This window comes from Squalius cephalus, assembly GCF_949319135.1.
Source record: "Squalius cephalus genome assembly, chromosome: 1".
Lineage (NCBI taxonomy): Eukaryota > Metazoa > Chordata > Actinopteri > Cypriniformes > Leuciscidae > Squalius > Squalius cephalus.
The window spans coordinates 46,208,307-46,236,197 of record NC_137122.1 but is presented as its reverse complement, the minus strand read 5'-3'; the positions used below and the strand labels follow the sequence as shown (position 1 = coordinate 46,236,197).

The window sequence follows — 27,891 nt, the reverse complement described above, 5'->3', positions numbered from 1 at the left end:
GGTTACATTGCTCACTGCTGCAGAAACATGAAGTGAAACGAAACATTTGACATTCTACTGATGGCAAACACAAATGCGCACTGGAGCTTTTTTTTTTTCTTTTCTTTTTTACCAAATCTATTCCATCAATAAGATATTACAGTATCAACTGAGGGTTCTCTTACTTTTGTTTGAGAGTGCTTCTAGCACTGGATAAAATGTATTTATGAGTTATGTATTTACCAGTCACTGTCTGGACTAAAAGTATAGTTGACGAACATTCCAATTATCCCAATTAGTGTTAAGAGTCATCTGTATTGGCTTAATTTTTCACAACGGAATGTATTCAATATACCATTTAAAATAATCTGTCAGAATGAATAAAATAAATAAGATTTTTAAAAAAATGCAATGATAATATGACCAAATAACAGAAAATACATGATTGTCCTTAAATAGTTTAATCTCTCAATTATTCCTTCAAAATGTAAGATATGTCCAAGTTCATACATGTAAAATAATAAATAAATCAGTTCAGCATTTCATGGTATATAATAATAATAATAATAATAAAGAAAAACAGGAAATCCAAAACATGTATACAATTTCACTTCCATACCTCAGAAATTAAATGAATTAGCCATGCTAAGTTTTTCAGTTTGCTATACAACACCACCATTAACCATACACATAATTAAAAATGAATACATTTATGCACAGGAACAGCCTTCATGCAAAGTTTAACTTTAGATTTTTAGATTTAAGTTTTACCCTTCAAAAAAGGACAATTATTATTACATTTTATTTTATATTAAAAGAAACACTCCTACGAAAAGAAATACAGTTCCAGCTGCTTCAGTGCTTGGAGGCCTATAAAAGACTTGCTCCAAATTAAAACATACAAATTTCAGTTCAATCTATAGTGAATTTTTGCCCACTCTGTAAACATTTTGCGCAACTCTTAGATGAAGTAAAAACCATTATTGCACATAACAATCATATTTATACCACTGCATTCTCAGAAAAATGTGCAAAAAATGTACTCTAAAACATTCACAGTATACCTTAAGGTATGTATTGCTACTCTAATATGCAACTGTTAGGGATAAAAAAGGTACTAATATGTCCTTTCAAGGGTACATGAACCCCTAAAGGTACAATAAAAAAAACAAAATCTGAGTGTATATATTTAATGAGGTACATTTATTTTATTGCACAACAGTAACCCACAGTGATAAATTATAAAAGATGATATATATATTGAAAATATTGTTTCCCTTAAATCAGTTCACCTCCTGAAGACAAAAACTTGTAAAGTAAATGCAAGTAAAATACAAAATGCAAGTAAAATGTCACACAATTTCACTACTCTTTTCTGTACCAAAACACTTCTTATGTGAACATTCTTCATATCCATTCTTTCAATCACTTTGACGAAAAGTCCCTCAGTACTTGATGCATTTCAAATAATTCTTGAAGTAATGATGGGCCAATTTCTTTTTTCCATCATTTTTTCCTGGAAACCTAAATTGTCTGTATTTGCTTTGTTTGCGTTTCTTCTGGTGGCCGACTGCAAGTCCTTTGCAAGAGGCAATCAACAAATCTCCGAGACCATCAAGAAAAAACTCTGTGGGGTTTAAGTCAGAGAGAAAGTAGAAGATGAGCAATCATAAAAAGATACTCAAGAAGTTTAAAGGGATAGTTCTCCCAAAAATCTAAATTATCCCATAATTTACTCACCCTCAAGCCATCCTAGGTCTATATGACTTTTTTTTTTCAGCCAAACAAAATCTGAGTTAGATATAAAAACATTTTTTTGCTCTTCTAAGCTTTATAATGGGAGTGAATAGAGCCTGAGTTTTTGATGCTCCAAAAAGTGCATCTATTCATCATAAATCTAATCCATACGACACCAGGGGGTTAATAAAGACCTTCACCAAGTGGAGATCGACTATTTTTGAAAGTCAAAATGCCGGCGGACACAGCTACAGTGAGTTGTTCAAAATCTTTCTTTTTAGTAAACTCTGTGTACACAAACAATGTTCTCAATTCTTGAGTTAATGTGTAGAACCCCTGGTGATACTTCGAGCAAAGTTTCATGTTGTGTCGAGCCTTCTTAGTGTTTTAAAAATAGCGATTTTTGATGCTGTCATAGAAGTGCCCCAAGCACTCCCATTCAAAAGGCAATTTGACCGAAAACGAAAATACGGTAAAACTTAAAAGTGGAGTTTCCATTCTAATTATGCTTTTAAACGAAAGTTTGCCTCGGGTAGATTAACAAAAAGACCCTAGGTTGCATTTTGGCGAGAGTTACCCTTTAAGATCACAGACAACCTCCGCTATTATTACTAATGACTAGAGGTCACCAGGTAATACTTATCCCTTGCGAATAGGGCTTAAGACAGTGCTACAGGGAGACAAGAAGGACAGCTGATCATCCTTGCAGTGTCAAAACACGTGTAACCATGTGTCCCCGCCAGATATGTTTGAGAACTAGCAAGTGTCTTGGTGGAACATCTCACAGCAAGAACTGGCAAATCTGATGCAGTCCATGAAGATGAGATGCACTATAGGACTTAAAGCAGCTGGTGGACACACCAGATTCTGACTGCTACTTTTGATATTGATCTTATATACCGTATTGTTCCAAATATAAGAAAAAAGAAGACGCATCATTACGCTGAATTATTCTTACGCCGCATCAAAACAGCTGTTTCAAAGATATTGACAGGCAAATGTATCAGTACGTAGCCGAAAAAGAAATTAGGTCCTCGCTGGTGGGTAAGTTCAGCTCTTTGGTGACATCCAGTGCCTCCAGTGCTTTCTTCTAAGCGTCCGCTTTTAGGACCACAGTAAGCTTTTCTTTGACTGTTAGCATTTTTAAGACTTGTCTTTTAGGGCTTGCCATCTTATAACATTACACTCTGACACACCGTATTTCTTGGCTGCTTAATGAGAGTTTTTTGATGACCCTACTGCCACCTCTGTTCTGGACGGTCATTTGCCATCGTAAACTACGGGTAGTTTACAGGGGTGGGTCGCTTCAGTCCTGAGGGGTACACTGATTTTACCAACGCATTCTCATCCTAGGGCGTCATATACTGACGCTTTTGACATTTCGTCTACATCGAACGCACATGGCACACTTTAGAGTCAATATGACACGCACAGAGGTTTGTTCGGTTATGGGTAGGTTTAGGTCTGGGGTAGGGTTAGGGTTAGACCGCTAGGAGGCGCCTTCTGGCCCATATCTATCTGCGTCTCATATTGACGCTAAAGGGTGCCATGTGCGTTCGATGTAGACGAAATGTCAAAAGCGTCAGTATATGATGCCTTGGGATGAGAACACACATTTAGCGCTCCCTATTGTTGCGGGTGTATTATTGACATGTAAAAGTCTAGAACCTGAATATAAGACGACCCCATTTTTTCAGATGTATTTCCAAGAAATACATATTCTGAATTATATTTGGAACAATACCGTATATATCGGAAACCTCCAGTTTCACAGGCAATCAGTGTGCAAAGCATAAAGTAAGGTAATAATCTGAAATGAGAATCATGTATTTTAATCTGAAACCATGAGATGTATGGGATTATTTTGTACCTTTAATTTTGAACGTAACTTTTCTAGAAACAAATGAAAATATAAATGGACACTGAATAAAATGTCTTTGAAACCGAAAAAAAAAAGCAGGCGAAATTTTTGACTGTTTTTTTAATACCTACACTAGAGGAGAAAACATGTAGTGTAGGTATTAAAAAAACAGTCAAAAATTTCGCCTGCTTTTTTTTTTCGGTTTCAAAGACATTTTATTCAGTGTCCATTTATATTTTCATTTGTTTCTAGAAAAGTTACGTTCAAAATTAAAGGTACAAAATAATCCCATACATCTCATGGTTTCAGATTAAAATACATGATTCTCATTTCAGATTATTACCTTACTGATCTGTACTTACAAATGCGCTTCCAGAGTTTTCATTTATGCTTCTGTAGTTTTCGTTTACGCTCCCTTAATTTTCGTTCGCTATTCTGACACATTTCTCTCATGGGGGCGGGGCTAACTGCGGTGTGTTCTCATTGGCTACTGAATTTTTGATTGACAGATTCTTAACCTGGAAGGAAAGTGAAGACATCAGTGTTGTTTACATGTGTGGATGTGAGCGGCTGTAAGCGGCTTCCTATTTCATTTTAGTGAGAGAAAGTTAGGAGATTTGTTTTTTAATTTTCCGTATTTATCTTCTACTAGACCTACTACTTTGTCAGCATAAGCTTTCAGGAGCAGTATTTGTCTGCGCAAGAGAAAATGAATGTCTAGAGGTATAATTACATTAAAATCCTGTATAATAATAAATAATGTCCAATGCTTTCGGAGAATATTATTTTGTTCCTGATAAGGCTAAATGTTATTTTTTCTGCATTGTAGGCTTTGATTAGATTCTGATGTAACAATTTAAAGAGAATACTAGTGTCATATACATGTGTGTGATATTTCCAGCCATCAAGAAAGTGTCATTCTAACCTGATAATCAAAGTTAGCAATCCTGGCCATCACACTATATCCATTGTTAGCATATGCACTTACACCATCACAATTAATAATACCTCAATTCTGAAGAACTCAAACAATATGAAAATTGCAACCATGTGGCTTGCTGTCAGATGGTACAGACCTTCAAGGATATTTCAATATATTCTTTATTGTCACTATACATAAGTATGAAAGTGAAAGTCTTGGATGTTGTGACAGTCCGACCTCAGTATTCTCATAATACATATACAGAACTAAAAATGCACAAGTACATTATATACTAAATTTGTGTAAAATTCAAATATATTTTAAATGATGCAATGATCATTTGGACAGTTCTTGTTACAGTAAATGTAACAAAGCAGTGACTGTGTACATTGTAATGTACATAAGTCTTTAAACAGATACTCCACCCAAAAAATGCAAATTCTCTCATCATTTACTCACCTTCATGCCATCCCAGATTTTCTTTCTTCACATTAACACAAATAAAAGATTTTTAAGAAAATAATACATCTCCGTGAACCCATATACAGGTAGATTGTAGCCAATTTTGTATGACAGTTTTGTTTTGAAGGGTTAAAACCGTTTAAATTATTAGTATTTTTATTATCTGCTGTTTTACTTCAGAAGACTTTGATTCATCCACTGGGGTTGTATGAATAACCCATCACAGTCACTGTGTGTGGTTTTTAAAGTGTCAACTTTTAAATACCCATTAATTTGCATTACTGTATGGACTCACAGTCATATGCATCTGAGGTGGCATGAGGGTGGGTAAAAGATGAGAGAATTATTATTTTTGGGTGGACTATCCCCTTAACATTCATATGTTGTTGGTATGCAAATTGTAGACTTATAAGAATAAAGTGCAACCTCTTGTGTACTTGTGAACTGTGTTTGTCTTAATCTAACACTCCAAAGAAATTAAAATATATGCATAATATCAAGTGTCTGAAGATCAAGATCCTAGTCATTCAAAAGTGATGTCGTGTCTGAAGAAAGTAAGATTCCTGTCTAATGGGGACAGTGGATCTCTGGTAATACACCACTCCATCCTCTGGGTCAGCATCAGAATTTTGTTCATGGAAAAGTTGCTCAACTCCCTGCAAAGTAAGAAAGGAGAAGTATTATAGTAGTCTAACAAAACAAAACAAACTGCACATAACGAATTGAGTACTTAAACTATTAATTTCAAACAAATTAATTAATTTATCAATTAACCTGTTTGAAAGGGATTTTCAGGCCACTAAATAAAACTAAATAACATTTAGTTACAAATGTCACACATGATGAGAATTCTATTATTAATTATTGAACCTCCTTATGTTCTTAGGTTTTGCACCTTTGAAAAAGCAAACATGATGTAATCGGAAAAGAAACTGTGTAATTGTTAGCAGATAAGGTTGAGTAATGATTGGGCTGAATAAAGATAACACTGCTGTATAATGTTGTGGGCTCTCATTGAGCTCTAAAATACCTCTCCATCTTTTTTACTAAAAAAAATACTGACTTACCGCGAGTCTCCAGCATCTCCATAATCCTGATTACGACGATTGATGATAATGATGATATTATTCGTCGGTGCTATTCCTAGGAACTCCTCTCAACAATGTAATGTAGCAGCAGATAAATACAGATAAAATTAAAAAACAAAACTCCTAACTTTATATCACTAAAATGAAATAGGAAGCCGCTTACAGACACTCACATCCACACATGTAAACACAACACTGACGTCTTCACTTCCAGGTCAAGAATCTGTCAATCAAAAACTCAGTAGCTAATGAGAACACACCGCAGTTAGCACCGCCCCCATGAGAGAAATGTGTCAGAATGGCGAACGGAAACAAAACGAAAACTTCAGAAGCGTAAATGGAAACTCTGGAAGCGCATTTGTAATTACTGATGATCAGCGAAAGAGAGAAAACAGTTAGCAAAACATGCAAAAATTTCGCCATTTTATTCAGTGTCCATTTATATTTTCATTCGTTTCTTTAAAAGTTACGTTCAATATTAAGGCACAAAAATAATCCCATAGTGATGTACCTACCAGTGTGAGCCACCCTCTTCAGAAACGGATCAAAGCCAACCCGTCGCACCGCATCTGTCCGTGCCAGGAAGTAGTTGACGACCCCGTCTACAAACAAGCAGTTTTTAAAGCCTGGGACTGATTGATAGTTCTTCCTATGAAAACGTCTGAGACAACCGCCCTCCTCTTCATCCCCTTCCTCGTACTGAAGATGGAAATAGAACTGATTTTTTCCCACTGCACCACCAACCTGGAAAGAGAGTGAGTGAAGAACTGTTCCTACTCCTGAAATGATCCAGTATCATTACTGCATTCTGTTAAACAGTTTAATAGCTAGAAAACACATAATATTTCCTGCATCCAGTCAGAATAAACACTAATACAAAGCTGAAGTGAGGGAGCAGAGATCATTTCCATATCTGGGAAAGAACAATTGGTCTCATTCACTATTGATTTTGTGAATTATTCATGTTTACGCACAGGATAAACATTTCCACATAATTCACAACATGTGCATACACACAAAATTCTTCTTAACCTCGTGGTAGTGTTAATAAATTGAGTATCCTAAATGAGTGACAACATGCCGCAGTTAGTAAACTGCATAAAACACTGCATACACACAATGATCTCTAACATGTAGAAAGATCCTCAAGCAATACCATGTGTGCAGTCCTGAGATCAAGTTCAAACAATATACAAATACAGCTCTCTCTCTCTCTCTCTCTCTCTCTCTCTCTCTCTCTCTCTCTATATATATATATATATATATATATATATATATACATACTGTCACGATTCTGTTCTGTCTGAGTGTTTTTTGTCACTAGTCACATGTCTTCCTTTGTTCTGTTTTCCCGCCACTCCTTGGTTTCCATGGTTACCCTCATTAGTTCATTTGTATCACCTGGTTCCTCGTTAGTCTTGTCAGCTGTGTCTTGTTTCCCTGATCTGTTCTCCCCTGTATTTAAGCCCTGAGTGTTTCAGTCTTCACTTGTCGGTCAATGTTGAATGTTAGGTTGTCATTGTTCTGAGCACACGCTCCCTTTTGTTTATATTTGTTTAATATTGAGAATTAAAACCTTGGAATTCATAATCTTCGTGTTCGTCTCCTACTTCATCCTTCCAGGAAGCCTGACAGATTGACCGACCAAAAGAATAAAGAGACTATGGGGAGATTGATTGCGGGGATCCTCTGGCCCCGAGCTCGTAAGCTGGTGTCGAACAGTGCAGACCTGGCTTTGAAGATGTTCGACCCAGCCTTCATGTCAGTCAGAAAAGCCATTGAACACGCTGGTCCAGTCGAGCCTGCACTTCACGCCGGTCCAGCCGAGCCTGCACTTCACGCCAGTCCAGCCGAGCCTGCACTTCACGCCAGTCCAGCCGAGCCTGCACTTCACGCCAGATCTGCCGAAGCCAAGGCAGTATGCGTCATGCCTGCCGCCCCTGAGACTGTGAGCGTTATGCCCGCTGCGCCTGTGACAGACAGCGTCATGCCCGCAGAGCTTTTGTTTTCTTTTATTCCGTCGACCCTGAAGCTCCCTGCGCCGCTGGTTCCGTCCAGCTCAAAGCCTTCACCGCTGGTCCCGTCCAGCACAGAGCCCTCTTCATCGCTGGTCCTGTCCAGTTCAGAGCCCTCTTCGCCGCTGGTTCCGCCCAGCTCAGAGCCCTCTTCGCCGCTGGTCCTGCCCAGCTCAAAGCCTTCTTCGCCGCTGGTCCTGCCCAGCTCAGAGCCCTCTTCGCCGCTGGTCCTGTCCAGCTCAAAGCCCTCTTCGCCGCTGGTCCCGCCCAGCTCAGAGCCCTCTTCGCCGCTGGTCCCGCCCAGCTCAGAGCCCTCTTCGCCGCTGGTCCCGCCCAGCTCAGAGCCCTCTTCGCCGCTGGTCCCGCCCAGCTCAGAGCCCTCTTCGCCGCTGGTTCCGCCCAGCTCAGAGCCCTCTTCGCCGCTGGTCCTGCCCAGCTCAGAGCCTTCTTCGCCGCTGGTCCTGTCCAGCTCGGAGCCCTCTTCGTCGCTGGATCTGCCCAGCACAAGGCCCTCATCGCTGGATCTGCCCAGCACAAAGCCCTCATCGCTGGATCTGCCCAGCACAAAGCCCTCACCACTGGATCTGCCCAGCACAAAGCCCTCACCGCTGGATCTGCCCAGCACAAAGCCCTCACCGCTGGATCTGCCCAGCACAAAGCCCTCGTCGCTGGATCTGCCCAGCACCGAGCCCTCGTCGCTGGATCTGCCCAGCACCGAGCCCTCGTCGCTGGATCTGCCCAGCACCGAGCCCTCGTCGCTGGATCTGCCCAGCACTGAGCCCTCGTCGCTGGATCTGCCCAGCACCGAGCCCTCGTCGCTGGATCTGCCCAGCACCGAGCCCTCTTCGCTGGATCTGCCCAGCACCGAGCCCTCATCGCTGCCCAGCACCGAGCCCTCTCTGGTACCCGGGACTTTTCCCAAGTATTTTTTGGGGGGGGGGCCATAGGGCTCCGCCATGGCCACCTGAAGGGTCTTCACCACCATGGCCACCTGAAGGGTCTTCACCACCATGGCCACCTGAAGGGTCTTCACCACCATGGCCACCTGAAGGGTCTTCACCACCATGGCCACCTGAAGGGTCTTCACCGCCGTGGCCACCTGAAGGGTCTTCTCCGCCGTGGCCACCCGAAGGTTCTTCTCCGCCATGGCCACCCGAAGGGTCTTCTCCGCCGTGGCCACCCGAAGGGTCTTCACCGCCGTGGCCACCCGAAGGGTCTTCACCGCCGTGGCCACCCGAAGGGTCGTCTCCGCCATGGCCACCCGAGGGGTCGTCTCCGCCATGGCCACCCGAAGGGTCCGCACCGCCATGGCCGCCCGAGGGGTTGTCTCCGCCATGGCCGCCCGAAGGGTCCTCACCGCCGTGGCCGCCCGAGGGGTCGTCTCCGTCCTGGCCACGCCCACAGCCTGCTCCACCGTGACCACACCCACAGTCTGCTCCGCCCTGGAGGCTTCCTGCCTTGTCTCCCTTGCCTTGTCTTCCCCGTCAGCCTCCAGGGCGCCCACCCTCCCACCCCTTTGGTCTTTCTACGGCGCGAGGACGCGCCTACCGGGAGGGGGGAGTTATGTCACGATTCTGTTCTGTCTGAGTGTTTTTTGTCACTAGTCACATGTCTTCCTTTGTTCTGTTTTCCCGCCACTCCTTGGTTTCCATGGTTACCCTCATTAGTTCATTTGTATCACCTGGTTCCTCGTTAGTCTTGTCAGCTGTGTCTTGTTTCCCTGATCTGTTCTCCCCTGTATTTAAGCCCTGAGTGTTTCAGTCTTCACTTGTCGGTCAATGTTGAATGTTAGGTTGTCATTGTTCTGAGCACACGCTCCCTTTTGTTTATATTTGTTTAATATTGAGAATTAAAACCTTGGAATTCATAATCTTCGTGTTCGTCTCCTACTTCATCCTTCCAGGAAGCCTGACACATACACACAATGAAATACATTTAAGAATATCTATGTATGAAATGTAATCCTAAGACGTTTATAAGGCCACCAACAGAGTGAGTTTTTTTTATATATATGTGGTTTCAGTTGTTCCTACATTTTTCGTAAATTTAAAATATGTTTTCATATTAAAGTTATTGAATAATCAAAATTTGTTAGTGAAAACGTTTGTACACAGATATCACACACAAAGTTCCTTACAAAAAAAAGCATATCTTTACTGACCACATCCAGTTCTGGAACTTTCTCCATTATCTCCACAAAGCTTTCAATCCGTGTATTGTTATTGAATATGTAGTCATCATCAACCCACAGGAAGTATTTAGTGGTGACTTGAGAAACAGCCAGATTCCTTCCTGCAAACCAGCCCTAAGTAAACGGATAAAGAGAAATTCTGGGTTTAGCTCAGTAGGCACACATAAAAAGCAATTTTAAACTCCCGCCTAATTTTCTTTGAAAAGGCCAAATTCAAGATTTTAGTGAGGCACCTATACAATGGAAGTGAATGAGGCCAATATTTGGTGTATTTAAAAGCCAAAATTTGATGCTTACAAAATAATTGTATAAAAGTCTCTGCTGTTAAAAATTGTGTTCCCTTTCAGTCGCTCACATTCAAGGTAACGTAATTGGGATCACTTCAGGGAGCCCTATCATCTTCAAGTGTCTACAGAACGAGCCAATGAACGTTGGCGTGCGTGAAATGTGTCACGCACCCCGCCCCGCAGCGCGGGTATAAACAGGAAGCGGGCGCACGCACACATTGTCTTACACTTCGGAGCCGAGCTTCTGGTTGACTCAGAATTCTACAAAGACTGCCAAAGAAAACTCAAAGAAGCCCGGCGCCCCCCCCCCCTTTCATGTCTCGATTCTCCCTCGACACAGACCGTTTCTTCGCTTTGTGTTTGAGGGACAGGCATATCAGTACAAAGTCTTACCCTTCGGGCTGGCCCTGTCGCCCCGTGTTTTCAAGAAAGTCGCGGAGGTGGCCATTGCTCCCATGTGCGAGCGTGGTGTTAGCATTCTCAACTACCTCGACGACTGGCTCATTCTGGCCCAGTCGAGAGAGCAGTTGTACGAACACAGGGACATGGTGCTCAGTCACCTCAGCCACCTAGGGCTTCGGGTCAACTGGGAAAAGAGCAAACTCACCCCTGGGCAGAGGATCTCTTTTCTAGGTATAGAGTAAGACTCAATCAACATGACAGCGCGCCTCACAGAGGCCCGTGTCCAGTCAGTGTTGAACTGCGTGAGCACGCTCAGACGCAGAACAGTGGCACCACTGAAACTTTTTCAGAGGCTCCTGGGGCATAGCCGTGGTAACGCCGCTCAGATTGCTTCATATGAGGCCGCTCCAACACTGGCTCCACGATCGAGACACCTAGACACCTGGGCGACACCTAACACGTTCGCTAGGTTTTACAGCCTACGTGTTGAGCCGGTTTCTTCCTGTGTGCTCGCTTCAACCAGCCGGTAACACCGAAGTTCCCGCTCTAGTGTCGGCTTGCTGCGCCACTCCCTTCCATTGGAACGGATACGTGCGCTTCTTGCTCAAGTCGAGTTCCCCACTTAGATGAACCCTGTGAGTTCCCTGAGAGTCTGCGTAGGGCGCTGGATGTGGCAGCAGCCGTGGCGTTTTCCAAGGGATCCCAATTACGTCGTCATGTCGACGTTACGTTGAACGTGAGCGACTGAAAGGGAACGTCTCGGTTACTAATGTAACCCTCGTTCCCTGGAGGAGGGAACGGGAGACGTAACGTCCCGTCGCCACAGTTGCTGACCATCGCTGCTATGGCCGTCACTATCTCTATGTGCTATGTGCTATGTGCCCGCTTTCTGATTATACCAGCGCTGTGGGGCGGGGCGCGTGACGCGTTTCATGCACGCCAACGTTCACTGGCTCGTTCTGTAGACACTCGAAGATGCTAGGGCTCCCTGAAGTGATCCCAATTACGTCATCACGTCGAAGTTACGTCTCTCGTTCCCTCCTTCAGGGAACGAGGATTACATTAGTAACTGAGACGTTTTATATCATCTTTTGTCATTTTACCGTAAAAGTGTAATATAGGCATTTTCACACTTGAAACGGGTCGAATGGTTCTAAGAACGGTTCCAGTTTTATTTCCACTTGAGCTTGGTTCGGCATGGTACAATTAAACAGTTCGCTGACCGTGCTGGTAGAATGAATGTAAAAAAATAATTATGTGGCTTCGTAAATATTACAGTAATATTTAACTATTAACTTAATAAAATCTCTGAATATCGTTTACTTGATTGTTTGAGTTAATCATACCAAAATAATTGACTAAAAATCCAACAGTTAATTTTATCTAAAATGTACAGTTATATTTAAGTTATTTTCACAAAAAGAATTTAGTATTTGACTAACCAATTATTTATTTATAATATATTTAATAAATTTGTGAAATTTCTATCTAAATATTTGAGAATGGAGAATTAAACTGATCTGTTTCAAGAAACAAAAATATTAATTAATTCAAATCAATATTATTAATATATTTAACACACTCTTAAGAAATTGAGTAAGTTTACTCAATTAAAACGATGCACCCCTCCCCCACCCTCTGATGTGACTGTTGAGTGAGCGCGGGCTGTTTGAATTCTTTCCAAACCAGAACAGTTCTCTCTTCTCAGCGTCACAGAATTGGTGCATTTACTCTGTGAAATTCAGGTTTTTGCATGTTTTATTTTATCTATAAAATCATTACTGTGCTTTAAATCGTTTTATTTAATGCAAAACAACATACAGAGGCGTAATGTGACACCTAAACCAGAGTCGCACTTTTCGCTGAAACGCCTTGCATAAAACACACAACTTTATTCCTATAATGATAATGAATATAATTAATTTGGAGGATAAAATGTCCTCAGAACTGTGCACGGTTTGTTTATTGGCAGTTATGGAGTCAGTCGCTCGCAGTATCTTTCGGCTATGAGTGAAACGCAGGACGGCGGTCTGAAGTTAGAAGTTCACTCGCAGAGTAAATTGATTTACGCAATTCAGTATATTTAATTTATTTCATAGCTTTAAAATGTACTAAATTTTTTTGAGTGTAAAAATGTTTCACCAAAAAAAATGAGTAAATCATACTATATGATTGTCATAAAAAAACGAATTAATACAATTAATAGCAATTTGGCCCGATGGCGGAAAACAGCTATTGGCTATTTGACACGTTTTCCATCTCCATTTGACATTTTTCCCCTCAAACACTGGAACAACCGTTTATATAACGTACACGTTACATGTTTCCATAGCTAACCAACGTTAGATGTTTCCATAGCTAACCAAAAGCACATGAATATGAGGCACACGAATGGCTGTCGTTTGCTAAGCATCTAGCCCATATCATAACAGTGTTAACAGTGCAAAAGCAGTGCTTGATAACCCTGCTCCAGAGCAGAAAGATTCTCTATCCGGGGTTAAAAGTGGGGTTTAGAATTACGATAACATGGGGTTGAGCGCTGTGTGAAAAGCCCTTATATGTCACTGTGGCCTTAAATAAGTATTTACCTGTGCAGGAGGCATGATGTAGTGCTCTACGTTGTTGCCAGTCACCTTTTCTGGTGTCAGGCTGTCATCTGCAACAATGATCTTGATTTTGGGGTAAACCTGTCGAATACTGTTGATGAGGATGTTCAGCTCTTCATATCTCAGAAAGGTCTTGGTTGTTATGGTAACCTGTGAGTTAATATCTAAGTTGAGAAAGAAGGGGGAGGGTTATTGACTAGACCAAATCTAGATTTGTGTGTGTATTTATTTTTTGTTATTTTTTATTTTTTTTTATTTTTTTGTGGTCTTACCTGTCCCTGGGTCATACAAAACAGGAACTGAGGGTCTCTTGATCACAATGGGAAATATGGCCTCATAGGCCTCAAAAGAAAAATGAACTAAGGAAACAAGGAAACGTGGATTTGTATTTTTTATTTTTTAAAAAGGTAAGTTGAATGTAAATTCAAAACAAAACAAAAAGTAAACTGACTTGACAGCTCAATAGTTACATATTATAGCTCACACCCATTCTCTGAACTTAATGGACACATAGGGCACTGCAGACATTACCCAGATCTTTAGTCTTGACACGGTAGATAGTGCTGGTGTAGGTCACTCTGGACAGCAGATCATTGAGTTGTGTGAGGCTGCTAGATGAAATGTTCAGTTCACTCTGACCCTGTCCATCCAGTTGCTCTCCATCCAGAACATCCTCTACTGAGAGCACTCCACTCTTGACACTCAAAGACACCTGTTGCACAAAAGTGGTTGATTAATGGACCTTCGGTGTGATATTTATTAAGAGCCTCATTGCTGGACACATCTCCTGCAAAGAAAGTAACCAGCTGTCTTGAGTTTGCATTTCAAAAACACAAAAAAATAATAATTTGGACACTGTTTGCCCTTGCAAAGCAAAATACATGTGAAAATACCCTCCACCTTTACTGAGAACATAAAACCAGAGAACCTCAAAGGACCTCACAAATTTCAAAACAAACCTTATATAGTTGTCTTCTTTGTGCATGCAGAGCCAGACCTGTGAAAATGGGCAGTTTGACAATTCAAGTCAAGTCAAGTCAAGTCAAGTTTATTTATATAGCGCTTTTCACAACATAGGTTGTATCAAAGCACCTTCACAGTAATAAAACAATACATCAATGTTTGTTTCTAGTGGAACGTCCACGTTTGGTAATGCTGATCAATAGTATCGTTGATTGATTAATTAAATTAAATATTCCCAAATATCCCCAACTGAGCAAGCCAAAGGCAACAGTGGCAAGGAACCAAAAAACTCCATCAGGTGACCTAATGGAGAAAAAAAAACCTTGGGAGAACCCATGCTCAGTCAGGGGCCAGTTCTCCTCTGGCGTTTATGAACTAGAGACCGGATTTAACTGTAAGATTAAAAGTATTATATGAATGCCTGGCTGAAGAGATGCGTCTTTAATCTAGTTTTAAACTGGGAGAGCGAGTCTGAGCAACGAACAGTATCAGGAAGGCTATTCCAGAGTTTTGGAGCTAAATGTGAAAATGCTCTCCCTCCTTTGGTGGATCTGGATATCCTAGGTATGACCAAAAGCCTCGAATTTACTGACCTTAAAGAGCGCAATGGATTATAGGGCGATAGAAGATCCGTTAAATAAACTGGAGCTAAGCCGTTTAGGGCTTTATAAGTCAGTAGCAATACCTTGTAATTAATACGGAACTTTATAGGTAGCCAATGTAGTGATGATAAAATTGGAGTTATATGATCATATTTTCTTGATCTAGTTAGAACTCTAGCGGCGGCATTTTGGACTAACTGTAGCTTGTTTATTAAGGATGCAGGACAACCAGCCAATAAAGCATTACAGTAATCTAGTCTCGAGGTCATGAATGCATGAACTAACTTTTCTGCATCAGAAACAGATAGCATATTACGTAGCTTAGCAATGTTTCTAAGGTGGCAAAAGGCTGTTCTTGTAACATATGAAATATGATTTTCAAAAGACAGGTTGCAGTCTAATATAACACCCAGGTCTTTTACTGTAGAGGATGAAGTAACAGGACATCCTACGATGTTAAAGTTGTATTGTAAGAGGTTTTGTGGGTGGTTTTTTGAACCGATGATTAGTACCTCTGTCTTGTCTGGATTTAATAAAAGAAAATTGCGCGTCATCCAATCTTTTATATCTTTAACACACTCTGTCAATTTGGATAATTTAGCGTTTTCATCCGGCCGTGATGAAATATAGATTTGAGTGTCATCAGCATAACAATGGAAACTAATTCCATGTTTCCTTATAATATTTCCAAGTGGCAGCATATATATTGAGAATAATAGAGGGCCTAACACAGATCCCTGCGGCACTCCATAGTTTACTGGAGTTATGATCGATTTTTCTCCATTTAAATAAACAAAATGGTAGCGGTCAGATAAATACGATCTAAACCAGCTTAGTGCTTGTCCTTGAACACCAGTATAATTTTGTAGTCGATCTAAGAGTATTGTATGATCTATAGTATCGAACGCAGCACTAAGATCAAGTAAAACTAGTATTGAGATACAGCCTTGGTCAGAAGATAAAAGTAAATCATTTGTAATTTTAACAAGCGCAGTTTCAGTGCTATGATGCGGCCTGAATCCAGACTGAAACTTTTCATAGATGTCATTTTCTTGCAAGAAAGAGCCCAGTTGAGCGGACACAGCTTTTTCTAGTATTTTAGACATAAAAGGTAGATTTGAAATGGGTCTATAATTTGCTAGATTATGTGGATCTAATTGTGGTTTCTTAATGAGAGGTTTTATAACTGCCAGTTTAAATGTTCTTGGAACATAACCTAAAGATAAAGACGAGTTAATAATATTGAGGAGAGGCTCCTCCACTATAGGTAACACTTCTTTCAAAAGTTTAGTTGGTATAGGATCTAGTAAACATGTTGTTGTTTTAGATGAAGTGATAAGTTTATTTAACTCTTTTTGTTCTATAGTTGTAAAGCATTGTAATTGTTCTTGCGGGGTGATAATTGAGGCTGAATTATAAGACGCAATTGAGGATTGAACGTTTACAATTGTGGTTCTGATGTTTTCTATTTTCTCAGTGAAGAACTTCATGAAATCATTACTACTTAACTGGAACGGAATATTTTGTTCAGGAGACATCTGTTTATTTGTTAGTCTAGCCACAGTGTTAAATAAGAACCTAGGATTGTTTTGGTTGTTTTCTATTAGTTTGCGGAGATGCTCAGCCCTGGCCTCTTTTAGGGCCTTTTTGTAACGTGACATACTGTCTTTCCATGCGATTCTAAAGACCTCTAAGTTAGTTTTTTTCCATTTACGCTCTAAATTACGGGTTTCTCTCTTTAGAACATGCGTAGTATTGTTGTACCATGGTGCTTTACTTTTCTCTCTAACCTTTCTTAATCTAATGGGTGCAACAATATCCAATGATCCAGAGAGAATGGTGCTCATAGTGCTAGTTAATTCCTCAAGTTCATCTGTTTGTTTAGGTTCACTGAGCAGCTGAGACAGATCAGATAAGCTATTTGAAAAATTATCTATGGTAGATGGAAGGATTGTTCTGCCTAATCGATAACGCGGCGCAGCATGACATATTACAGGAGTACGTAATATGCAAGTTACCATGTAATGGTCAGTGACATCGTCACTTTGTGGAATGATATCTATATCGGTTGGATCGGTTCCATGTGATATAATTAAATCGAGTGTATGATTAAAACGATGAGTTGGTCCGGTAACGTTTTGCTTGACCCCAAAGGAGTTTAATAAATCTGTAAACGCAGCCCCTAGCGCATCATTTGAATTATCTACGTGGATATTAAAGTCTCCAACAATTAATGCTTTATCGAAATTAACTAATAGGTCTGAGAGAAAATCTGCAAACTCTTTTAGGAAATCAGCGTAAGGCCCAGGCGGTCTATATACGGTAGCCAAGGCTAGAGATAATAGGGATGTTTTTCTAGCATCTAAGAGCGTAACATTTAGTACAAGTACTTCAAACGAAATAAACTTATAGCCCGTTTTCTGAGTAACATTGAGAATATCTCTATAGATTGTTGCAACACCGCCGCCACGACCAATCAGACGGGGCTCGTGCTTATAGGAGTATCCTGATGGAGTAGACTCATTTAGACCGAAATAATCATTTGGTTTAAGCCAGGTTTCAGTAAGGCAAAGTACATCGAAGCTATTATCTGTGACTATTTCATTTACAATAACTGCCTTAGGTGTGAGTGATCTAATGTTTAGAAGACCTAGCTTTAGAAATTGTTTTTGATTACTAATAGCAACATTTTCTGGTTTAATAACAATTAGATTTTTTCTAGATCCTGCAGTAGATTTATTATTTAATCTCACTAAACGAGGAATAGACACAGTTTCTATGCAATGTTCTACACTATTTATATCAGTTAAATTGGTGCAGCAGAGACTATGATTTGGACTTTTGGTTACTAGTCAAAAGGTATTTAACATTTTGGAGATGTTATCTGACAGAAGATCCGATCCGAATCTGCTTGGGTGTAAGCCATCAGCACGGTAAAGCCTATGACGCTCCCAAAACAGATTCCAATTATTTACAAAGAGTAGTTTCTGCTCATTGCACCATGACATTAACCATTCGTTTAGCGCGAATAATCTACTAAACTTTTCATGACCTAGACGGTACGTGGGAAGCGGTCCTGACACAATGATCGTTATATCAGGCGATGTGCTGCGTACCGTATCGATCAGATTCCTGAAGTCTTTCTTCAGAACTTCCGTCTGGCGCAGCCTGATGTCGTTCACTCCCGCGTGCAAGACCACAGTTCCGACGCGCTCGTTATCGTTCAGAATCTCGGGAACGCGAGCGGCGATTTCAGAAACACGAGCACCAGGAAAGCAGTGACTATGCACCTTACTTTTATTTAACCCATTTAATCCCGAATTTTTCTCAGAAACAAAAATATCCAAATCATGTGTCATTAGTATCCCTTTGAAACAATCAATCATAATTTTTTTAAATTTTCATGGAAAAGTGTGTGAAAAAGTGTGTTTTATGATCGGTCACAATTGTGACCGGTGGGATACTGTGTTGTATCAACCATTGGACAGACTGAATATAGGTCTATTTGACCTGTGCAGTGTGTTTGTGTGTGTGTGTGTGTGTGTGTGTGTGTTTTTGTGTGTGTGTGTGTGTGTGTGTGTGTGTTTTTGTGTGTGTGTGTGTGTGTGTTTGTGTGTGTGTGTGTGTGTGTGTGTGTGTGTGTGTGTGTGTGCGTGCGTGCATGCGTGCATAAGAGTGTATAAAATCCTTAAGATACTATCTTGAGGCCACAAGATACTATCTTGAGGCCACGGGATAGTATCTTGAGGCCACGGGATAGTATCTTGAGGCCACGGGATGGTATCTTGAGGTCACGAGATGGTATCTTGAGGCCACGGGATACTATCTTGAGGCCACGGGATAGTATCTCGAGGCCACGGGATAGTATCTCGAGGCCACGGGATAGTATCTCGAGGCCACGGGATAGTGTCTGGAGGCCACGGGATAGTGTCTGGAGGCCAGGGGATAGTGTCTGGAGGCCACGGGATAGTGTCTGGAGGCCACGGGATAGTGTCTGGAGGCCACGGGATAGTGTCTGGAGGCCACGGGATAGTATCACGAGGCCACGGGATAGTATCTCGAGGCCACGGGATAATGTCTGGAGGCCACGGGATAGTGTCTGGAGGCCACGGGATAGTGTCTGGAGGCCTCGGGATAGTGTCTCGAGGCCACGGGATAGTATCTCGAGGCCACGGGATAGTATCTCGAGGCCACGGGATAGTATCTCAAGGCCACGGGATAATGTCTGGAGGCCACGGGATAGTGTCTGGAGGCCACGGGATAGTGTCTGGAGGCCACGGGATAGTGTCTGGAGACCACGGGATAGTGTCTGGAGGCCTCGGGATAGTATCTTGAGGTCATGGGATAGTATCTGGAGGCAAAGGGATACCATCTCGAGGCCACGGGATAGTGTCTGGAGGCCAAGGGATAGTGTCTCGAGGCCACGGGATAGTGTCTGGAGGCCTCGGGATAGTATCTCGAGGTCACGGGATAGTATCTGGAGGCCACGGGATAGTATCTCGAGGCCACGGGATAATGTCTGGAGGCCACGGGATAGTGTCTGGAGTCCACGGGATAGTGTCTGGAGGCCATGGGATAGTGTCTAGAGGCCACGGGATAGTGTCTCGAGGCCACGGGATAGTGTCTGGAGGCCTCGGGATAGTATCTTGAGGTCACGGGATAGTATCTGGAGGCCACGGGATACCATCTCGAGGCCATGGGATACCATCTCGAGGCCACGGGATAGTATCTCGAGGCCACGGGATAGTGTCTGGAGGCCTCGGGATAGTGTCTGGAGGCCACGGGATAGTGTCTGGAGGCCTCGGGATAGTGTCTGGAGGCCTCGGGATAGTGTCTGGAGGTCACGGGATAGTATCTGGAGGCCACGGGATACCATCTGGAGGCCACGGGATAGTATCTCGAGGCCACGGGATAGTGTCTGGAGGCCACGGGATAGTGTCTGGAGGCCACGGGATGGTGTCTGGAGGACACGGGATAGTGTCTCGAGGCCACGGGATAGTGTCTCGAGGCCACGGGATAGTGTCTGGAGGCCTCGGGATAGTGTCTTGAGGTCACGGGATAGTATCTGGAGGCCACGGGATAGTATCTCGAGGCCACGGGATAGTGTCTGGAGGCCACGGGATAGTGGCTGGAGGCCTCGGGATAGTGTCTGGAGGCCTCGGGATAGTGTCTGGAGGCCACGGGATAGTGTCTGGAGACCACGGGATAGTGTCTGGAGACCACGGGATAGTGTCTGGAGGCCACGGGATAGTGTCTCGAGGCCTCGGGATAGTGTCTGGAGGCCACGGGATAGTGTCTCGAGGCCAAGGGATAGTGTCTCGAGGCCACGGGATAGTATCTTGGCCATTTAGGACATTTTGATGGGTTTTTTTTTTCAGCTTTTCTTCCTAGACCACTTGTGCGTGTGTGTGTGTGTATGTGTGTGTGTTTGTGTGTGTGTGTGTGTGTGTAAAGTTAGGTAGAATTAGTTAGCTAGCTAGTGTGTGTGTGTGTGTGTGTTTGTGTGGAAAGTTGCAGTAGGTAGGAAGTTAGGTAGCAGCAGAATTAGCTAGCAGAATTAGCTAGCAGAATTAGCTAGCTAGCTAGTCTTCCTTGGGTCCGTGTGTGTGTGTGTGTGTTTCTGTGTGTGTGTTTCTGTGTGTGTGTCTGTGTGTAAAATTAGGTAGAAAGTAAGGTAGCAGCAGAAAGTAAGGTAGAACAGTTAGCCTATGTGTATTACATGTAGATACAATGGGTTATCCCACCGGTCACTATTGTTGCCGTTGACATGTTTGTGAGTTCTATGACCACATTAAATAAAGTTGAGTAATTGCAAATGCATATATCAATACTAGACACCTTAAACATGATGTGTACCAAAAATCTATGTCCTATCTTTATTTTAACATACTTTAATAACCTTTTCTTTGGGAGCTTTCTTGCTGCCATCCTCTTCTCTTGGCGCAAACAGGAAGTAAACAGCTCTGGTCATGTGACAATTTACAGTAAACATGCGACACTGCACATATTTCATTGAGACCCTTTATTATTTCAATATCTGCTGGAAATGCATTGATAGATCATTCAGTAACATTTTTATAGCCTTAGAAATGAAACATTTTTTTACGGTCACTATTGTGACCGGTGGGATTAAATGGGTTAACGTAGCGTGTACGTGTCGAACGATGGAATCGCCAATGATCACAGCATCGCGTTCTGTTTCGCGAAGAGGGGAGAAGCGGTTTTGTGTGGATATCTCGAAAACCGGGAGGGTCGGAGAGAGTTTTCTTGGTCTAGGCCTGACTCGCGTCTTCCGCTGCGGAAATATCCAGGCTTCGTGGTGGCATGTTGGAGCCGGAGTGAACGAGACCATGGCTGATCGCGACCTCGACGCTCGCCGATGTTGAGAAACGCACGGAGTAGACGAGGTCGGAGTTAGCGGGTTAGTAACGTTAATCTCTGATTTGTGTGCATCCGCGCGTGATGTTTCAAGAGCCAAACGCCGGTCTATCAGCTCGGCCTGTCTCACTAAAAGGTCGTGGATCTGTTTCTCAACAGCTTCCAGCTCAGACTGCACCGCGTGCAGCTCAAATGTGTCTTCACCTGCACCAAAAGGTAGACCACTTACATCTAATATATTCGCCATTTTAACAGATGGACAGTACGTTAAGTTAGCAACGACGCTACCAGTGATGCTATCAATATTAATACTAATTTATGGCTGAAGTCTTGGATATAATCCGTCTTTTTAGTGGTACGGTGTAGAGTAGACGCACGATAGGCGAAAAAAAATGTTTGTTTGTAAATGAGTGCGGAGAAGACGCGTTCAGCCGTGATCCACGGACGTAACCTATAAGAGTATCCAGCGTTGGATCACTAGGCTTGAGACACGTCTGCTCAACAGTCCGCGTTGTAACTATGAGGTGAGGAAAAGTAGAAAATGTTCGTTGTAAATGAGTTTAGAGAGAAATCAAGAATTATAAATCAATCGAGCTCCAAAGACAACAACGCGTTCAGACGCGACGCATGCGCATTTGAAACAGGAAGTGTGTGCTGAGGAAGAGGAGCAGGATCAGGATCAATTCAGGTCTTATTAAGAGTAAATAATGACGAATTCAGTTCTAAAATTCTTTGCATTCTTACCTGGTCATTACATCTCATCTTCTAATTCAGTTTGAAGATACAGTAAATTACTCATTTTAAAAGAATATCTGCATGTTGTTGCACACATGACATTTAACATCTAACATCCCAAAACAGACTGAGTGTTTTACAGTAAACACATCTGAGATTTAAAACATTACATGAAGGAAAGAGTTTTACCTGGTATCACTCTTTTTGTAAGAGGTGGCACTTCGAAACCCTGGGTGGGATATTGGAGGGGCGAGTTGGCTTGGGAAAGTATAAGTGAGTCCATCTTCGTCCCCATTCTAAGAAATACAGAATTAGATCTTTTAGAATTAAGCCGAACCAAAATTGATTAAGGGGCAGGAACTGGAATGCACTTTTGACCTGAGCTGGTATTTCTGGTATTCCTCTGACCGACGTCTCTGAAGATCTTCCATTTCATCCACTTCCACATTCCGTGCAAGTATAGAAAATCCATTACAGGAACAAGACGAACGATTTTTACTGGGAAATGGTCCAATGCTGAGGTCATATTTGAAAAAGATTAGGGCAATAATAAGGAAACATTGCACAGATAAGACATTATTTAAAATGAGAAGTAATATGTTACAGAGACTAAGTATAGTATTCTGAATAAATAACCAACCACTGACCTTTGTTTAGGAAAGACTCTATATTGGAGGTACCTTTTGCTAAAATGACAAAAAAGGTCACCCATGAAAAAGTTTTTCCAATGCCACAAGAGGAAGAACAACCAAATTGAAAACTGACAAACAAATATGACAGAGACACCGTAGTAGGGTCATACCCTAATGGAAACAGTTTGTTTGTGGCATCTATAAAATCCAGAAATCCATGTTGTATACTGTAGATACCCAATGCCGTAATACTGAGCCCAATCAGGAATAACTTGAGGAAAAAGTTCATTTCTGGAGATTATCTGAAAGGAAGATGTGTAACCAGTCAACAGCAAACAGTCAATAGCAGTGAAATGTAATACTTTTAAAATTTAATATAAATTTAAACTGAAAACAAAACAAAATGGTGAAGAACATAATTGCAACTTGTTTTGTTCTGACAGATACCTTGCACATTTAAGCTTAAAATGGCCATGCCCTCTCTTACATTAAAGTGGAAATTGACCCTTTTATGCATGACTTATATGTTTTTATTGCTCATAGGGCACGAAAGATTTTTCAAAGAGATTTTCAGATGTCCACTTGAGTGCCCGCTGATTGCGATTGCGAACAGGCAGGGTGCAGGAATGAAGCAGGGGAGAGAGAGACAAAAGGAGGAAAGCAAACCTAACTTATCACAAATATATAGCCAACCAAAAATATAATACAGCTTCAATGATTGCAAACTCAATTGAGTCTGTTCCCATTTGACCAGCAGACAAAGAACTTCATACAAGTTTAACTTTGCGTGTCTTTGATATAAGGACATGATTCCATCAAAGATCTCTACAACTGGTGAAGGTACAAATTTCTACCGTAGCTTTCCTCTGAGAAATGATGGACATCAAATCAAGTCCCATCCTACATCCCCCTGCTAAACTTTTAAAGAGTGTACATGTGTGTCTGTGTGTAATATAGAATTATACACAGACATATGAATATTTACATATTTAATTGCCCATATTCTAATTGAAGATATGTCATAATAGCAACACTATGAATTCAAATTGAATGATTTCACTCAATTAGCCTAGGTTAATATATAAAAAATTTAACTTAAAAAAAAAATGTACTCAACAAATCTAAAAGCATGGATTTTTCCACAAATCCCTCTTTAACAAATAGACAGAAAAAAAAGTATTTTAAACATATAGGCGTACAATGTCATAATCACTATTTTCCAGAGACATGAAATTATCTCTGCGCCCAAGTAGCAGTGCTTCGCCTGTGCTTCATCCCAATATAGTGCCATGGAAATCGCCTAGTCTTAATCTGCATTGCTATATTTGTACTCATTGTGAATACGCAGGCCACAAGAAATAAATAGTTTTTTTTTTTTTTTTTTAGCACTTTTACTCATGACATGCTAGCTGGCAACAAAGGATTCCATTCATTATGCTAAGCTAGCGGTGGCGCTTCCAAACTAAAACAATGCATGCACTGAGACAAAAATGCATTTGCCCACCTATCTAAATGTAGGAAAGATGGTGAATAAGCCCTATTTAAAAAAACGGTGGAGTGTTCCTTTAATGGCAATAGAAAGACGTACTCAAGAGGACAATATTATTTCAAAATTAGCTGCCCTCTCCTCAAAATCATGTCCAAATGAAGATGAACAAGCTGAGTTAGTCACTTTACAACTGGAGTTGGACAAATTATATAAGAATAAGGCAGAAGGAGCCTTCATTAGGTCACAAAAGCGATGGTTGGAGAAAGGGGAACAAAACTCTGCATATTTTTGGGGTTTAGAGAAATTTAATTCTAGAAATAATACAAAATTGAACAACTTAAAATAGATGGGGATGTTACAGATGACCAAGTTAAAATATCTTTTTTTTTTTTTACAGAATTGTATTATGGGTTATATTCATCCCAATTTTGTGATCATTCGGCTTCTCTATTTCTAAACTCTATTTCTGGAATTAATTGTAAGTCTGTCGACCCACAAAAAGAGCTTTGTGATAGCTTAGTCACTGTTGAGGAAGTCTTAAGACATGTATATATGAAGACTTCTGATACAAAAGCCTCTAAAAGCCACCTATGTCAAAAATCAGATAATGAGTGAATGCTCTCCGCACATAGTATACATTCATCAAATACTTTCACTTCAAACTCACTAAATCCCAGCCTCAGGCGATTCAGAAATGTCAGTACTTAGGTAAACCTATATATAGGAGCCTGATAAAAATGTAAATATTAAAGAAAAAATTGTTAGACGGGCTTTTGCATCTATATATATTATTAAAGACGTGCTTTTTAGACAACTAAAAACAAACAAATATTCAGCAAACAATAAATAAGTTGCAGTGTGGAATTAATTGTGCAGGGATTTCACTGTGAGATTGAGTTACCAAGTGATGAGCATAAATCCTCTTTCGTGTGTGTGTGTGTGAGAGAGAGAGAGTGAATGCACACAGTACTTACATCTACTGTGTTTACGTGAATACTCGAAACTTCCTTTATTTCAGTACTTTAAATAATATTTTTTAAATGAATTGGATTAGACATTTCATTCTAAATCCAAATTCTATTTGGAATTTCATACCCAATCTTGTTTTGTCCAGAGTAGGTAGTCTCGATTTTCTCTTGATTTGCAATTATAAAATTTAGAAAATCCCTCTAAACTTGTCTTGCTTTCACAAACAAATGTTGCTTGCTTGGTCCCTTTTATATAAGCACAATTTTTCACCCCATAGATATTTAATTTGGAACAATAGTAATACCTAATGCTAACTTATAGATTTCCATAAAATTCCAGTGACGCCCAGGGAGTTTTCTATTTTCATGGATGCGATTCCCACAGGGGTCTTGGCATTATTCAGAGCTAATAACCAGTATTGTGCCCCTTTCTTCCTTTAATTTATTTGATACTGAAATTGGAAAAAAAAATATTGTAAATGTTAATAAAATTATTCGTTCATTATTTCAAAGACATTGTCACCAGGCCAAACTGTATTGTTTACTGGAATTGACTGGTTGAAAGATTGTTATGGAAGGCCATCTGGACTTTACCAATCAAGTATTTATTGGTAAATAAAATATGGGAAATAAGTTTCAAAATCTTACACAGGTACTGTACCCAGTAAATACTTTTCTTGTTAAATTTAAAAAGGATATTGATCTGAACTGTTCTTTTGCAATACATTGGCTGAAACCTTCTTTAATTTATTTTGGCATTGCGCTCATGTAAGAAAATTTTGGAAAGATTTGTCTATAATTGACAACATTGACCCCACTTTTTCTTTGTGTTTAGAAAACGTTATATTTGGTTTTAATAATATTCCCTCAAATAAAAGGAAAGAGTACTTATAAATTTAATTTAAATGTTTGCTAAATTCGATATACATAAATGTAAGTTCAATAAAACCCTACTTTTGTTTTTGGTTCTTGAAAAAGAAATGCAATTATATATCAAGACTATCTTTCATTCCCAAAATAAGAAATTTGTAATATACAAATGAATAAAAAAATTGTATCGAAATATAGCCTACACTCCGATTTGGATATAGGCTATTGCAATTCTGACTGTACATTGACTATGTTTGTTTGAAGTGCAATAAAAAACAACAACAACAACAACAACAAAAAACGCCCACACAGACAAACAACACGGACGAAACGACAAGACAGTGTACGTGTATGAAATGACCGGGGAATAAAGGGATTCGTTGAGGTGTTTTATTTTTTGTCACTGTCACTGGAGAGTTTTGTTAGTCCTCTTTAACAAATATTTATGAAAACCGGTAAAGCTGTAAAAGTGACAAATGTGATCAGACGTGAATTGTATCCCTTCTCAATAAAAACTTAAAGAAAAATAAAGAAAAATAAATAAATGACCTGGGAATGAATATGGAAGGGAGAGTGGAGAAATGGATGAATGTCCATGTGGTATCATCATCGCGTGCACCCGCTCCTATGATAGCGGCAATGGCAGGGAGGAACGAAACGTTGATGAATGTGGTCAGTAGGCGTTGTATGTGCGTATATATGTGTGTATGTGTGTGTGCCAGTGCTGCTTCCCCAGCGGTGGCAGCTAATGTGACTTTATCACAATCCCCTTATTCAAATTGAAATGAGTGACCATTTTAGAGGGTTCACAGTCACACACATGCCTCTGTTTGGGCTAATTCAGATTTGTTTATGATCAAAGTTATACAACTCCAATTTAAGTTAGTTTTGGGTGCAATAACTTTTACATTGAATGTCAAGTCTGTGTTTTAGCAAAAAAGGGTATGTGTCCAAAAACACAGGCCTACTGAGTAGGCTAGGAGTTACATGACAGGCTAAATCGTTTTCAACTCTGGTTCACCCCAAACTAAGATAAAACCTTACAGTAATCTCACAAAATCATGTATTCCATAAGTATGTAATCATGCCAGTGCAATTTAGACAAGTCCAATGGATTCATAGAACCAGAAAACATGGGGTTAGACACCAAGATTACTTGGTCAAATAATGAAGGAGTTAGGATATGTTAAGGCTTCCTGACAATCTTGGACGATATCTTGAAAATTACACCTTTCTAGTAGTCAAACTTTGGTAAACTTTTAGTATGTTATCAAGGACACCTGATACCAAAAAACAGCTGAGAAACCTTTTGTTAGAATTTTTTTAGGGTTAGGTGTTTTTTTTCCATATATGCAGCCACCTATATAAATTGCACAATAAACACAATGCGTGCTATAGAGACGAATGGCAAACCACAACTGGCAAGTAAACTAATTTGACTTGATGAGCTATACTTTTTACTTAGGCTAAATATTTACAAATAATGTAATTAGTAATTATTGAAAATAATAGGCATATAGATCACTGGCAAATAATTAAGAAAAAAAACTCACCTTAGCCTAAATCTTGAAAATTATTACCTCCGAGTCCGGACGATGTAATAAAGGCTACCCAACGTGTTTATACAGGAGAAATGACAGTGATTCTCTGAACTCACCTTACAAGTATAACTAGTGGATCATCCAGTTTTCTTTATTGTGTTGG

At 40.6% G+C, this 27,891-nt stretch overlaps 1 protein-coding gene across 1 annotated transcript; it reads right to left on the bottom strand.

Annotated features, from left to right (window-relative positions):
- Positions 1 to 426: 426 nt before the first annotated feature.
- LOC307158670 (beta-1,4 N-acetylgalactosaminyltransferase 1-like) lies at positions 427 to 27,828 on the bottom strand. Its single transcript, XM_079871446.1, has 12 exons — positions 27,741 to 27,828; positions 23,031 to 23,162; positions 22,876 to 22,914; positions 22,607 to 22,744; positions 22,418 to 22,524; positions 14,510 to 14,547; positions 14,082 to 14,262; positions 13,823 to 13,909; positions 13,533 to 13,714; positions 10,226 to 10,369; positions 6,565 to 6,793; positions 427 to 1,606 (listed from the first exon to the last, which is right to left on the bottom strand). The coding sequence occupies exons 2-12, from the start codon at positions 23,147 to 23,149 to the stop codon at positions 1,425 to 1,427; spliced, it is 1,446 nt and encodes a 481-aa protein (XP_079727572.1). The 5' UTR covers positions 23,150 to 23,162; positions 27,741 to 27,828; the 3' UTR covers positions 427 to 1,424.
- Positions 27,829 to 27,891: the final 63 nt, after the last annotated feature.

What these genes read in the sequence shown, in the direction of transcription:
- LOC307158670 (XM_079871446.1), bottom strand. Translation starts at nt 23,149, where the DNA reads ATGAACTTTTTCCTCAAGTTATTCCTGATTGGGCTCAGTATTACGGCA. An exon ending in AACAAACTGTTTCCATTAGG is followed by an intron (nt 22,915 to 23,030) that starts GTATGACCCTAC and finishes TTGTCATTTTAG; the next exon opens with CAAAAGGTACCTCCAATATA. An exon ending in GAAGAGGGTGGCTCACACTG is followed by an intron (nt 1,607 to 6,564) that starts GTAGGTACATCA and finishes TAAACCCCACAG; the next exon opens with AGTTTTTTCTTGATGGTCTC.